The sequence below is a fragment of the Misgurnus anguillicaudatus genome, chromosome 19 (assembly GCF_027580225.2).
Source record: "Misgurnus anguillicaudatus chromosome 19, ASM2758022v2, whole genome shotgun sequence".
NCBI classification, from domain to species: domain Eukaryota; kingdom Metazoa; phylum Chordata; class Actinopteri; order Cypriniformes; family Cobitidae; genus Misgurnus; species Misgurnus anguillicaudatus.
The window spans coordinates 34,562,056-34,578,067 of record NC_073355.2 but is presented as its reverse complement, the minus strand read 5'-3'; the positions used below and the strand labels follow the sequence as shown (position 1 = coordinate 34,578,067).

The 16,012-nt window shown below is 36.2% G+C and overlaps 2 protein-coding genes across 4 annotated transcripts; both read right to left on the bottom strand.

The window, feature by feature from the left end:
* Window positions 1-577: 577 nt before the first annotated feature.
* tmem150b (transmembrane protein 150B) lies at window positions 578-4,936 on the bottom strand. 3 transcript variants are annotated; one of them, XM_055194604.2, is made up of 8 exons: window positions 4,459-4,546; window positions 4,084-4,113; window positions 3,466-3,549; window positions 3,320-3,379; window positions 1,822-1,889; window positions 1,622-1,749; window positions 1,357-1,534; window positions 578-1,234 (listed from the first exon to the last, which is right to left on the bottom strand). In XM_055194604.2, exons 3-8 carry the CDS (start codon window positions 3,528-3,530, stop codon window positions 1,035-1,037), a joined length of 699 nt encoding a protein of 232 aa, XP_055050579.2. In that variant the 5' UTR covers window positions 3,531-3,549; window positions 4,084-4,113; window positions 4,459-4,546; the 3' UTR covers window positions 578-1,034. The 3 variants fall into 3 exon arrangements, with proteins under 3 accessions (XP_055050579.2, XP_055050578.2, XP_055050580.2); XM_055194603.2 differs by lacking the exon at window positions 4,084-4,113 and having other exon boundaries at window positions 4,459-4,936; XM_055194605.2 differs by lacking the exon at window positions 4,459-4,546 and having other exon boundaries at window positions 4,084-4,429.
* A 1,618-nt stretch (window positions 4,937-6,554) lies between these two features.
* Window positions 6,555-15,569, bottom strand: adsl (adenylosuccinate lyase). Its single transcript, XM_073857539.1, is given in 13 exon segments — window positions 6,555-6,712; window positions 6,876-7,052; window positions 9,170-9,259; window positions 9,378-9,468; window positions 9,760-9,907; window positions 10,012-10,081; window positions 10,245-10,335; window positions 10,475-10,521; window positions 11,820-11,990; window positions 12,416-12,499; window positions 12,581-12,625; window positions 12,717-12,922; window positions 15,355-15,569. Coding segments are annotated over 13 exon segments (1,452 nt in total). The 5' UTR covers window positions 15,500-15,569; the 3' UTR covers window positions 6,555-6,625.
* Window positions 15,570-16,012: the final 443 nt, after the last annotated feature.

The window sequence follows — 16,012 nt, the reverse complement described above, 5'->3', positions numbered from 1 at the left end:
TACTTGTGTGTCTGGCTCAGCCAAAAATAGTTCAGCTATATAAGTGAAGGACTATTTCCTCAAGAAACTGTATAATTATAAAACGAAAATGTACTATCCGGTGTAACACGTTGACTAGTCGCGTGCAAATTCCACAAGACGACTCGTACACCTGCAACCGCGTTACATATTAATGCGCCACTTCGTATGGGTTACTCTTGCTTTTTTTTAAAGAACTACATTGCTTTGCGGAAGAATATTTTTGCCAACACTTAACAATGAACAACGTAATAACCAATAGAACCTCATTGTTTTTTTTATAAATATTAATACACTTTCGTTCATGTTTTTTAAACCTTGTCAAATATGTAAGGAATAATTGATAACGGGCCGTTGAATTATAACAGTGTCGTGCCGCATTACCACCTTGGGTGTGCATTATTTTTGAGTAATTCAAAGGACCAGAGTCAATTATTCCCCTTATATACCACAATTACCACAACATTTCTCAACCAATCAGAATAAAGCATTCCATAGCCTCGTGGTATACATTGAAATAAACTCTTAAAAGTAATAAAGCATGTAAAGCTATGTTTTGCATTGAACTTATAAGCTTTGAGCGTATTACTTTCATTTCTTTCTCTTTTTCTTTATTGTAAAGTTAATTATAACTGCAGATTTTTAATATAAAGGTTTATTTACATTCAAAAACACCATTGTTATGATCATTTGACAGATTAAATCACAATACTTCGAAAACTACAATATGTAAACAATACAGAAATACTCATACTGCTATAAAAAAGCCCAAGACAGCAAGTCTGAGGTATTGCTGAAGATAGTAGGCTACTGAAATAGATGACACTGTACACTTTTGGCAATAATGTGTTAATGAATAAGATATGCAACATATAATTTACTTTGTAAAAGGTCTAAGTGATAGTAGAAACCGTAAACATTGTTTTTGTGGTCCTCCTCAACCATATGGTTAGTTCTTTTCAGTTTGTGTGTGTGTTTGATTCACACATGGGCCACATTTGAAAATTGGCCACTTTTCATAAACTTTCTTGTAGCGTCCACACACCATTTTCCTCGTTAGCTTTTTTCATTCCCTCCTTCTGTACGGTCAACTTATGGAGATCAATGTGTCTGAATTCAGCCGCAAAGACCCCAAAAAGTGCAAAGAAGCACATAACCAGAGCCCATTCGCATATGGCGGCCTCAGAGCGATACCCTGTGATATGCAGAACGACCACTGAAAAAAACAGTATGTTAAGAAAAATATTCAACCATTAACTGAGAAAGCTATTATTAAAAAAAAATGCATTGGCAAAAACATCTTTTTTGCACAGAAATAAACTCTCAAATGAAGGATACTGCAGACGACAAAACATGTGCACATGCTGCAGAGAATGATGCGTACTGGCCCCACCCATCGCCGGTCACGTGACGGCTGGGCACTGTAGGTAAGCCATGTCTGGATCCAGAAGTAAACCAAACCCAGGAAGAAGGCCAAAGCTGCCCCCAGCAGATGAACTCCCAGCAGTACTGATGGCTGTGAGAAGACATCAGCAAATTACATGTATAAATAAAGTATAAAATATGCACACAAACAGTAAAAAAGTGAAGTGTGGATGTATACCTGGAAGTTCCCAAGAATAGAAATACCAATACTGGAGATGAAGCCAATCACCAGACTGGCTGTGTTTGTTCGGGATGCACAGCCAAAATCCCTTATTTGTTGAAATCTAATTGAGATGATCCACAGAGCTGAAGAAAGACAGCATGTGAGACACGGGTCACTCACAATATTTAACTAATTTAAATAAGAAAATGACTCACCTAGCATGCAGCATATGTTGCAGATTTGAGAAAACAGACAACTTTGGGGGTTGTATGAGCCACATGTGCTAAAGAAAATAATACCAATTAATTTTTTTATTTTATGGTTTCTTAGTGATTTTCTTATTCTATTTTCTAACAAAATTTTAGTTATAAAGGAAAATAATATGTTGGCCCAATAATATTTTTGTCTACACAATTAAAGGCGGGGTGCATGATCTCTGAAAGCCAAGAGGTGTGTTCGAGATCATCCGGCGCTGTGCAGACTGACCGGCTTGGTTTGCCGCTTGCAGTCGAGGGAGGAGCTGAAGACGGAGACGTAAAGCCGGACACCTGCTGCTTGCCGTAGTGACGCGTGCGCCGTATTTCCTTTTTTTATCGCGAATGAAGTGAATTAGATGGTGAATTTGTTAAAAACAAACTTTTTAATAAAAAGTTGCAACCAGAAACATTTTATATCTAATATTTTAATTGCTGTTTATACTGTATGCCGAAAATAATGTGAAACAAGCCTATATTATTACAATACCTCTCTCTATTAGTTTGGTATTTTCATTTTTATTTTATTATACAACACAATATAACATATGTATGCATATTAACGTGTTTTACCTGTTAGAAAAACAGGAATTTATAATGTTTAATAGTGGAACTGAAGGTTGGATTAAACTTGAAACACATGTGATCGTTGTCATCAGTGAGGCGACCAATCACGAAGAGCTGTGTCGTCATCACAACTGATGTCAGGTAGTAGACACCCCCCTTACTGCTGATTGGCTACAAGTGTGTTTTGGTACTCGGCTGACTCCCTTTTCCAAAGTGTTTTTCAAAAATCATGCACCCCGCCTTTAACTTTAATCATACACAGTGAATTGTTTTAAAACTTTTAAACAGTGGTGTACATAAATAAAGCACATCAAGGAAATAAACCCATACATCAATAAAATATATTTTTAAAAATATTTCATAACATACAAAAATATATTTGCTGAAATATATTTCAGAATATGTTACATATATTTAATATATTTTTCACAATATTTTGGGGCCATTTTGAAATATATTTTAAAAATACATTTTTAATTTAATTTATTTCAACAATTTTAAATCATTAAAAAATATATTTAGCCCTCTATATATTTGAATCCAAGGAAATATATTCACGTAGGTTGCATTGGAAGAAAATCATAACATATGTAAACATAACAGTTTAAAAAGGTTCAAATTAAATATATTTTCAACTTCAATTACACTTTGTATTCAGCATATATTTAAAATATATTTTGGCAAACAATACCTTTTTGCCATATGGGATGTAAAAGTAGAAATGTATATGCTTGCATTTTGAAAATATATGTTGATATATGAAGGTTAAAAATAAATATATTTTCAAATGTAAAAATATATTCAATTGAGCATTACTTTCTACAAAATGTATTTAGCATATAATTCAAAATATGTTTTTGCCCAGAGAAATGTATTTTTGGTAAGTACATACCTGATGTAAGGAAATTCTTCCTTTATATTAACTGTGTTATTGGACACAGCTATGCCATATCTGCCACACAAATAATCCGATAGATAGAGAGTTGAGATATTTAAAAAAAAAAAACAAGGAGAAGATACAGAAAAAGAAAGACTTACACAACCCAAAGGCCAATAGTGCCAAACACTGCCAGGGTGACAGGTAGCAATGCCCATGCCCACATGATGGACCTATCAGATCACCTGTAGATACACCAAGCTTTGAGAATAGCGACTTACATATTGTACTGTAAAGTGAACTTTGTATATAGAAACAATGTGGAATGTTGTATACATCAATTATGTCTCACCCACAGAATCATTGAAACCTAGACAACCTCACCCTTTACCTTTTATCACTGATTTAGTATGTTCAAGGTAGGTTTTTCTCCAAACACTTCTTACAGTGGTATTAAAGGTCTACTGTCTAATATATTAATAAAAATTGCCTAAAACTTGTATTTCTTATAGAAAAATAACTATTCAAGGTGAACAACTGCCAGATTTTCAAATAGCAAAACTTTAACTCTATACTATTAAGAAAAAGTGTTTTCTCACTAAACATGTTTTTGGTGTATTGATTATCATTGGCAAACCATGGTTTTAGTACAGTGTCCATGGTTATTTTGTGGTAACCACGGTTGTTCGGTTTAAACTGTAGTAAAACCATGGTTAAAGGGTAAAGCTATAAAGCCTAAAACTGATATTAGACAGTAGATATAGAGCGATATCCTATACCTGTATCACAGCTTCAAACTCAGAACGAAGCTGTTATTAAAAAAAAGAGGAACAAACAGCTTTAAAACAGCTTGCTAAACAAAACAAAAACATGCAATTCATGCCAAAATAAATCCAAATAGTACTATTCAGGACAAAAGAAAGTAAAAACAATAGTTTTGTCTAAATACTGACAAACTATCTAAACCATTGAGATGAGCTGGCATCCTTACAGCTGTGAATATTGTCTAAATCTTGGCCGAACATCTTTGTAACACTATACTAACCTAAACTTTAAAAAGATACATTTTGATAACAGAAAAGCAGAAAAACAAAAGATTTTTGAAAAGACACAAAGGTGTATGTACGGTCAGAGGCGTACCTCTATAAACTTACCTTCTCACACGTGTAGCGTTGCTTGTACATGTATACATAAGTGTGTGCGTTCTCACAGGTTTCCCAAGATTCTGTTACCATAATGCTTATATTACACACACCTGCATTATTTAAACAGGATATATTTTGGTTTCAAATTATAACACACACCTACATTTTTTGCTTTATTATGGTTGGATCTTAACCTTGCAAAAAGACAGATCTTCAGGAGCAAGATTAAGGACTCCATCTTACAAGATGAGTTCATTTTATGGGTGATTCTCACGAAACCATTGAAACACCACGGCACTAATGATTTTAGCTTTAAAATGTGTAATATAGTAACATTAAAAAGCATCAGAATTAACACAATACTGTGTTCTACCTTGCACAATGTGTGATTTCAACATAAGAATTTATAATTGTAAATTTTATCTCATTTTCTGCTGAAATTCTCATTACCACAATGTGTCCGGCTGTGTTTGAACATGCGTTATGTTGTAATTTAATCAAATTAACATGAAAATATTAAGAAAAAATAAATAAATGGATGCTTTGCTAGACTACTTTAGATGACAGAAAAAATATTTACTGAATATTCATGTATAATAATAATGAAGAAAAATTAGGAAAATGATGTGTCCATGCCTGATATTCTCATCCTCCGCAACACTTTTTGAGAACAGTTTAAGCACACATACAGAATTTTAATAAAGTTTGATTTTGAGTGACCAAGCACATGGACCAGTTACTTCAAGATGGCTACCAGGTAAGATCATTTTTTTACAGTTAATTTGAAATATTGTCTTGTCAGAATGCTTACACAACATTTTGATTATCATTACCGCAACAGATGCTAATTAAATGTTAATTTAATTAATAGAAGCATAATACTTTGATTTTAAATGCATGTGCAGAATCTCCAAATTATGTTCTTTCAGGTTTGTCATTGTCATTTTGAAAATATGTCAGTGTTGATGTTTTATGACTGCTGCGGTAATGAGATTTTTTAGGACTAATTTTTTAAATTATGTTACAAAAAGTGTTAAATGATAAGTTTTTAAATTAATGTTCCCATTAACTCCAGACTTTGTTTTTCAATGTCTGGTGGGAAAAAAAGTAAATTTTAGCAATTTTTACATTTTCATGCGTGTCATTTTTAAAACCAAGTTTTCGTGAGAATCAACCTTATATTAAAATAGGCACATGAAGCATATACAATGGTAATATGCAGAAAAGCATTTCTAAATAAAAACAGTCAAACTTGTTTTTAGGTGGACCACAGCAGAAGACCACACATTACTGTGCAGCCTTACATGCAACAAAAGAATGATGATGCTGTTAACCTGGAAGTTTCTAGCACCTTGTTGGATAAAAAAACATCACCTGTTTTGGGTCAAACTAGATAAAAAAAAGATACTTAAGTGACAGCAGCAACCATATAATCATACAGAAAAAAACACACCACCTTAAAATTCGATTGGCTGCTCAACCAATTAGTAACATTAGTAATAAACAATATAGTCACTTTTTTTGTTGTTTATTGTTTAATGGAAGAAATAAAGTTTGTCAAATTGAACATTAACAAACTAGTTTACTTTATTTCATAAATTCAAAGGGAATTTGAAAAGCATTATTTCTGAGGTACAAGATGATGTTTTTCAGGTTAATACGGTAGCTTACTGTTGCTCGCTTCAAACCACGTGTGCCTGTGGACTTTGTGCCAGTGCCATTGATTTATGACTTTATGACAAAAGTTTCCACAACCACACGAGCCATTCAGGGTCCATAAATTTCAACCCAGTCCAGTGAAAATACACTATTCTGCCTTGGGACATTTACAACAGTACAGTGACCTTCTGTAAAACGATGCACTACGACTACTTGCTCATGATGTACCACAGTGATGCATGAGTATGATCATACACCTATAAATAAGTGCGTAATCTGTTGCCCTTCTCCCTCATTAATTTAATAGCAGTCAATAAAGTCATAAACCGCCATGGAAACCTAGAGACCTTTGTTATTATCTGAATATCAGATTATTACGTAACATAATTGTGTATGTGTCACATAATACTGTTTGCACTTCAAGATTACTATACGAGCATAGAAAATATGATCAGGAAAACATTTATTCATTGTCATACAGCGTTGATGTGTCAGTCGTACAGTCTTGGTTCACGTCTCATAATTCTAGTTCAATCTTTACATCCATTTTATTTTTGTATGGCTCTAAAACAGGTTTGACTTCCTCAGACAAAAATCTTGCAACCTAAAAAGAAAAAGGAGAGTTAAATTAAATAAATGACGATGAATAAAATTAAAATCATCTAACTGACTAGTTGACCCATTCTTAATTGTAAGGTATGATTATATAATAATGTTTTCTTAAACAATTACAAAGAGAGAAAACTATTAGGTCTATCCATATTCACCTGTTGTGGGGCTCGGCCGATGAAGGTTTTGGGGTCCAAAAGAGCATCTAGCTGACCAAGTATGGGGGTGAAATATGGATCAGCTTGAACCCGAGCCAGCAGGTCATTATCTCCCCCTTCTTGTTTGACCACGGCTGCAGCCTGTTGGGAAAGCACTCGGATCTTTTCGTGACAGTCCTGTGCGCATAAGACCAAACTGTATCAGTCAATGTTAAAAACAATACACAGTTTTGGTGTCCATTATTTTCAAATAATTCAAAGGACTGGAGTCAATTATTCCGCTTATACCACGGTTACAAACATTGCTCAGGTGGTTATTTTAAGACATTTAACAGGTTGGTGTGCCGTGCGTTTCACAGAAAAATAATTTACACCCATGAAACATTTCTCTAACAATCAGTAATAATTTGAAGAAATAGTTCACCCAACTCTATTATGATTAATTCACTTAAGTCATAATTGAAACCCATGTGCCTTTCTTATGGAAAAAGACAATGATAGTTATTTATGAAAGAATGTCCAAGATTTTACATATAATGAAAGCGATGACTTAAAAGTCCCCAGGAATCGGAAGTTGCAATCCGAGTCGTGACGTATTTCCGAGTAAATAGAATACCACAGGAGAAAAATAGTAGACGTGGCTTGTGTTTTCCATCATGCTTTGATAGGCTATAGAAAAGTAGGCGTTTCATTCAGAAATGGAGCTGGCATCAAACTGACAGTTGGAGGGGGTGGAGATAACAGGTGGTCCCGCCCAAGCCATCTAGCTGACGTCATCAGAAAATGATCGCCATTTACAGCTTTTGATTGAAGTTTATGAGGGCACATAAATTTAAACTAAAATAATGACTTAAATGGACACGTTTTTATAATAAACACTGCAATACTACTTAAAAAATAAGAATTGTCAGTTTTGACTTCATTGGGACTTTAAATTATGTTTGTTCAACATCGTAAAAATCTAACATGGATAAGTATATAATTGTAGGTGCAATTGGTGTCCAAAGTCATTTTTACTCAATGGTTATATTTTTAATTGTTTTAATTATCTGGCACTCTTTGTCATGGATTACAATATGATACAGGCCATAACAATATAATTTTCTCTGTAAAACATGTCTTATGGTGCGTTCACACCAGATGTGGAAGAGGAGGCAAGCGCGAGTGATTTACATGTTAAGGCAATGCAAAGACGTGAATAGGCATCCTGCGGTGCAGTAAGCGTGAATGGACCATTAAGCGTTGCCACATGATCAGAGTTGAAAAATCTAAACTTCGTCGGATATTCGCGCTACGTTTAATCTAGCTTAGATCTAGAAGTGACATGATTACAGGAAGGGAGCGGAGGCAGAAAAACAAAACAACAATGGAAGACAATCATCATCGCTACTCGAGACATCTTCATACTTTTACAGAAATTTAAAGGATCTTGCAGGGCTCAACGCAAATAATTTTTTAAGTGGTTCAGGTTTTCACTTGCCCTGCCAAAATTTTCACCAGCCCCAATAAAAAAAATGTCAGTGTCACATATTTAAAAATAATAATTCAAATGTCAAATATAGTTGTATACATATACAACAGACATGTTCCAACAAAAAAAGGCTTCCAACCTTTCTGCTTTAACTGCAAACTGACAGCAAATTGTGCAAAATATTGCATTGTTTCTTTTGCCGTGTTTTACCCAAGTAAATGTCTGCCTCCAATATGTTAAATAATATACATTGATGAAAATATATTTTAGTGACTGAAGGTGAAGCACTGGCCCGATCAGGCAAGTGACAATATGCTTTACTGGCCCGAACATCTCTCACGCTTGCCCCGGGCCACCGGGCAGTCCTTTATGTTGAGCCCTGTCTTGTTTGAAATAAAGTGAGTGAGGAGGTCGAACAATCTGGTAAATATACTCAATTTGTGCTATCTAAGCCCCTCCCATGACACAAATTTGCAAGTGAATGTCTCGAATGACTAGAATTTCACGTGCGACTTTCACGCAAGAATGAAGCGAGTAAACTCAAAATATTCAAGCATCCAACTATGCGCGAATAGCACGTTTTTGCCACCTCTTCCGCATCTGATGTAAACGCACAGTTATATAGCTGAAACAATTAAAAATATTCCCATTTGAAATAACCAGAAAAAAACTATGACTTTGCACACCGAAAGCACCTCCGATTATATCTCTCATACTACTTGAAATATAATTAACTACTTGTGTGGTTGGTTTTATGGTTCCTTATTGCTACTTTTGATAACAGCCAGCAAGTTTCATTCATCAACTAATTGGTTTATCTAACCTGTCTGTTTCCTCCAGCTTTCACCATGGCCATGATGATGTTTTCGGTGGCCATAAAGGGCAGCTCATGACGAATATGCCTCTCAATCACCTACAATCAGAGAGAAACAACAGATCTACGAGTGGTACATTTGCGGAGCCTTAAGAAATAATTCTGAAAGATCACTTTTTCCTTACAAATTATAAATCTTTATTTATTTTACACAGACCTTAGGATAGACCACCAGTCCTTCAGTGATGTTCTGCAGGGTGCTGAGGATGATGTCAGCAGTGAGGAAGGACTCGGGTAGAGAGATTCTCCTGCAAACACACATAGAGAAACCGGATAAGAGATTTCACATTAATACAGTGCTATTTAAACATATAAAAAATTTATAACAAATCATATTATCAACAAATTAATTTCTAAATGTTTACTGTTGTTCTTATTTATGTGTCTTTCCCTTCAACAACAGCTCTTAAAAATGTTTTGAGAAAAACCTTCCTAGCTTGATCTGAAAATGTTTCAATGATATTTAGTTTTTTGTACATAATTGTATGTTTAGATAGTTAAAGCATAAAATAATTGTAATAGTGCAATGAAGTGTGTACCTGTTAGCGCTGTCGTCCAAGGTTCTTTCAAGCCACTGCACAGATAATGTATGCAAGGGATCTGACATCAGCGCCATCAGGTGGCGAGCGAGACTACAGCAGCGTTCAGCCCTCATGGGATTCCTCTTATACGCCATTGCACTGGAGCCTAAAGAAAAAAAGTAAAAATTAAGTTTATCATACTACAGATGCATTTTTTAAAACAAATACGCTACAGGAGCCATTGTGGCTTATCGTTTCATAAGCACTCACCAATCTGCTCTTTTTCAAATGGCTCCTCGATCTCTTTCAGATTAGCTAAGAGACGGATATCAGTGCAAATCTACACCAAAATATAACAAAAACAACATCAGCATGGGAAAAGGGCAGTATGTGTTTAACTAAAACCATCTGCTATGACACCGTTAGTCGATAAAATGGCAATTTTTTATTTACACAAGTCTTTTACTAATTAAACTGATTTGGGTTCATCATTTGTGTCTGACCTTGTGTATTGTAGCTCCCAGGCTGGCCAGCACACTGAGCGAGTCGATATCCACCTTACGAGTGTATGTCTGACCTGTCACCAAATACGATCTGAAAGAAAGGATAAACAGATTTTAGGCACACATACAACATATACAAAGTTAGCCTGGTCTCTTGTTAAGTACTATTTAATAACAAATTAGGAAACTTTATTAGCAGTCATTGTGTGTAAGAAATTATGAGAGCATACTTTTTAAATCCAGCCATCTCTGTGACTTTTCGATCCAATTCTTCCACCTGAGAAAAAATACACAGTGAAAACTAATCTGTTAATTCAAACTAATCCTATCGGTTCAATAACAAAACAATGTTTGGGATAAAAGTGATGAAGTTTTTCAAATTTAAGGAATAGTTCACCCCAAAATGAAAATATCCTCTCATAATTGAAAGAAAGACTCCAGCGGGTTAATAAATATAGCAGTGGCGGCTGGTGCAAAATTTATTTTATTATTTTTGGGGAGGGGTGCTAAATTTTGTCACATTTTTGGCAAACGTTTAGTTATCTTATAGGCATTATAATGTAGTATTACTGCATTTTTTTTATAAAATTGTCCATTTTGGATCAGATTTGAGATGATGATTGGCAAAATTGTATGTTGTATCTTAAAGGGGACATTTCGCAAGAGTTTTTTAAGATGTAAAATAAATCTTTGGTGTCCCCATAGTACATATGTGAAGTTTTAGCTCAAAATACCATATAGATCATTTATTATAGCATGTTAAAATTGTCACTTTGTAGGTGCGAGCAAAAATGTGCCGTTTTGGGTGTCCTTTAAAATGCAAATAAGCTGATCTCCGCACTAAATGCCAGTTCCGTCGTTGGATAGTTGCAGATTAAGATGTGTTATTATAAAATCCCCTTCTGACATCACACGGGGAGCCAACTTTCAATTACCCATTTTTTCACATGCTTGCAGAGAATGGTTTACCAAAACTTAGTTACTGGGTTGATCTTTTTCACATTTTCTAGGTTGATAGAAGCACTGTGATCCCAATTATAGCACTTAAACATGAAAAAAGTCTGATTTTCATGATATGTTCCCTTTAAATGTTTTTTAATTTATTGAATCAGCAATTGGCTAATGTCTACAAAGACCCACCTCCTCTGGGCGATTTCTTGATCGCCCCACAGCTGAACTTGAAATGTTCAGGGACATTGGGGAAAACATATTTTCCACAAACGATTTTCTATCATGTCACATCATATAAATATAATTTTATATATTTACATTATTTTTGTGTGTGTGCCCAGGAAGGGTGACACCATATCGCCCTCTATTGACCAGCCGCCACTGTATGTGCTTTTTGGAGACTTACCATTTTTGTACAATATAGGAGAATAATATAATGACATTTGAATAATATTTAACTTATTAAAAAAAGTAAAACAGATTGAGATGGCATGAGTGTCCCTGTAAATTACAACAGAATTTTATCTTTTGGGGTAAACTATTCCTTTAGTCAATAGGAATAAAGCCAATTGTTCAGCTTCACTTTATCATCAGCCAGGGCACTCTCATGATCATCATGTTCACCTTATCGTGATCCTCCTGAAAGAGCTGCAGGAAACTGGCCTGAGTGCCAGTGGTTCCCTTGACCCCCCGAAAACGCAGGTCATCTCGAGCACGCTGAAGGTTACGCATGTCCATGACCAGATCCTGCAGCCAGAGACACGCACGCTTCCCGACCGTAGTCAGCTGTGCAGGCTGAGAGAGGAGGCATGAGGAAAGAGAAGGTAAGGCATGAGGAGAGAGGAGGTTTAACATGTTACAAAACACATAAGTGGAGGGATGAAAAGCATTTCATATTTTTGAACTTGGAACGCTGTTGAAAGTTCTTTGGGATGTGAGGCACTCAATCAAAACATTACAGATGCCAAATTGCATCTCAAAGCGATACACACCTCATCAATGGGGCTTTGACAAGAAAGAGCTGCAACAGTAAAAGTGTGAGGGAGACAGACTTACAGATGCAGTAATATAAAAGAAATGCTTTAATGCATCATGAGGTATCGAGATATCAGATAGAATTGAATCGATGACATAATAATTGTAAATGACTCTTATAGTGAGACCAGTGACGATTCACACCCCGCGTGTGTGTGTTCTGGTACACCGAGATGAACAGATACTCACTGAAAGTGAGTGAAACCCAAAGTCGGTAGGTCAGCATTTTTCTCTGCAAAGTCCGCCAACCTGTCAATCACACGAGCCAGCTACGAAAGAGAAATCAAGAGTTTCATTTCCCTGCAGCAGCAGCGATTTTATTTGAAGCTTTAAATATCATGCACACAAACCTTTGGAAGGAGAATATCAAATCCGTCACGCAGCATTATCAGATCCTGAAAATAAAGAACAGAATCAGTTACACCTCACAAGCATTGACACATTTTTAAAACATGACAGGATTTTAATTTTAGAGGTTCCTCTTACCGTATTGTCTCCAACATAACAGGAAGTGGCGCCCAGGTGAATTATGGGAGCAGCAGTGGGGCAGCACTTGGCGAAAGTGTGCACATGAGCCATGACATCATGCCGCAACTTTTTCTCCTCTTCAGCAGCCACAACAAAGTCAATGTCCTCCAAGTGAGACTCCATCTCGTTCACCTGGGCTTCGGTTATAGGCAGGCCCAAATCCTGCAGAGGTGGGTGGAAGAAAAATAAACGGATGCTCATTGGTCAGTAGTACAGCGTTCCTGTGTATACATAATATAATAACAGCTATGACTCAAAACACCGGTTTAGGAAAAAGAAAACATTCCCCACGTCTTCATTATATCCTTGCATTATTAATAATTGCATTGCTTCTAATATTATTAAGCACCTATAAGTATTAATATTTAGCATTTTACCACATAGTATTAAAATTAGTTATGCTTATGATTGATAGTATTATTTGCTGTGCATGATCAAAGCTTACATATAAATCCATTGCGTAGGGCTTAGAATGTTTTACCTTAAGGTCATGTTTGCATGAATCTGTGCTCTGTGCGTGTGTTTAACTTGTTGAGTTACAGAAAGTCAGCTCGGCCAGTGGAGGTGAGAACATAAACAGGATGCCAGAACTATATTGTGCAAGCTACGACAGCTATCTGTGCATCAGGGACTTTTCAAAAGCAGACGTGAAAGTATGACGTCTGAGGAGACCCACCCCAACTCAACTCACATAAATATTTTGGGTCAAGGGATGGGCGAGAGTTGCAGCTTGACCGCTGGCAAACCCGCATTGGTTTTGTGTAGTGACAGGGAAAGCTGTGACCCAGAACTCTGTAATACTTCATATGAGATTCATTAAATGATTTAACTTTATTACGGTGTCTGACCTCCTCATTCAAAGAACATGCAGGACATTTAAAGTCCAACAATAGCTACGCATTGCGCCAATAGAAATATTTTAAGGGACTATATTGTTTAGTGCTTAATGAAGTAAACTTCAATAGTTAATTTTATGTAGTATTTATCAGCTTTGTTAACTGAAAAAGGGACGTTTGTGCTATAATATAAATATTATAGTTGCACAAGACAAGTATTTATACACAGTCATGTACATTAATGCTTAAAATGAACTACAAGCCAAATGATATACACGCAATTTTGCTTCATCTTTAGCTACAGATACTGGGAGACTAAAGGCCTCAAGAGACAATCTCCTCTTACACTGACATTTACAAGGTTATTTTAAAAACACACACTGTCCCAGACCTTCATCTGTTCCCGTTTATGCCTATAGTGTGTCTTAGGGAATATATTACAGTATATTTCTGTACAGTATAACTCCCTTACTATTGTGTGTGGGGGACATGTCTGTCTTTCTTCACGTCTTCATAATAAGATAAGTCAGATGATCAGCAGCATGTGACTGGACAGCTGTGTTCAAATACCATTTAACCCTTGCTTATCAAATAGCCTTTACTGAATGATCACAGGTCTGTGTACACACGCACAACAACAGACAACCAGTGTGTAATTCTACCCATTTCAGCTAAACCAGCAAATTGCACAAGGTAAACAGTCAATAATATCAATTTCTTATCCAGATAACCATTCTAAGAGATTTGATCTGTGCTGGAGTTATTGTTGGCCTTAAAGTATTTTTAATATTTATTTACTGATTTAGCTCTTGGATCTTGCCACTGATCTGGAAACAGCCTTACAACCTTCTCTCATTAATTAATATTAGGGAAACATCTGCTCATGGGTCAGGAGACACCTCTTGAGTGATGCTCAATCTGTGTCACATACAAAGATTGGGAGATACAACGGTTATGGCTATACATGCTAGGATTTTAGTTAGTTAAAGGGGTACTATTTGATTACCATTATGTAAATATAAAAAACACACTGTCATCTCATCTTATGGACTATAGCCGCCGCTCCACTGCACACGACGGCAATATTTACGCATCCGCAGATGGTCGGCACTTCACGCAGCCCCTTTGCGACTCTCCATAGGAAATGAATGACTTCCGGTTTAACGGCCGTCGTTTGTGGCGTGCGGTGGAAAGGCGGCTATAGAGACATGCGACCCATATCACAAATGACAGCATTCAAAATGCATCGTGGTACTACTATTAGAAGTATGCAAAGTTCATGCACATGTTTGCATCTCTTTCATAACATTGTACTGGTCTGTATATTGCTGCTGTATACTTTAGTATTTACTATCGCAAATAGTAGTAACTTATATTGTAAAATATTATAGTATATATAAATATATAGCAAATAAATATAGTATTACTTAATTCTTACTATGGTACTGTTCAAAACACTACAGTATTTGTGAAGTCTGCTACATTTACTATAGTAAATACTAATGTATACTACAGTATTCTTCCATGTGGGTTTTCAGTAAATCGATATCTGTAATATGCATTACTAACTTACTGAAACACAACTCATATGCACTGCCATTCACACTATTTTTAGACTCATACTTGGCAACTTTAGGCGATCTGTAGTTATTCAAGGTCATACACGTCAGGGTCATAACACTAGTGTAATTAACAATGTTAATGAATAATGCATATTTATTAAATAATAACTACTAAGGAAATCAACTGCACCAAATCCTTCTCAGCTTTGGCGAGATAGAGCCAAAGTTTTCGCCATGTTGTGAATTTTTTCCTGTCGCTGAAGTTATAAGCCATCTCTTTGCTGGCGTACCGAGACACCAGAGGTGAGCGGTATTTCATGAACTCGTCCCCGGATCCCTCCATGTCTGCGGCGGGCTAGTAACTTACTGCACACACAGGGCACCTACTGCGTGCAATAAAATGTGCAGTTGTCTCCTTCTGGAGAGTTTAATAGCGGTTGGCAGGCCAACTTAAAATGCGCATTCCCGCCACCTACTGGAAAGGAGTGTGTAGCGTAGGTCTGATCCACGGTTTTGGCTAGAGAGAATACAGTTAGTGCCAAATCTCGCGAGATGTTGGGTAAGAGTTAGATTTGGGAGTAGTATTAGGATGAAAACAATGGGACTGGCTAGAAAAGATGCAGTAACTGGCAAAATCCCGTGGAATGTTGGGTTTATAGTTAGGTTTGGTGGTAGGATAAGGATGAAAACGGCGCTAATTCGGCGAGATTTCGCCGTAGCTGTATCCCTTCTAGCAATCCCGATCCACACGGCACTATGTTAACGTCCTCTGGTGGCTGCAGCGTTGTAACGCAAGTTTAGCTTTGGAAAGGAAACAGTAGGCAAAGACGAAAACACAATATTATGTGGGGTTATA

Coding starts and splice junctions, on each gene's coding strand:
- tmem150b (XM_055194603.2), bottom strand. CDS start 3,530: ATGTGGGCATGGGCATTGCTACCTGTCACCCTGGCAGTGTTTGGCACT. Junction 3,380..3,465: donor ACTATTGGCCTTTGGGTTGT/GTAAGTCTTTCT, acceptor TTTGTGTGGCAG/ATATGGCATAGCTGTGTCCA. Junction 1,890..3,319: donor GAAGAATTTCCTTACATCAG/GTATGTACTTAC, acceptor TATTTTCTTTAG/CACATGTGGCTCATACAACC.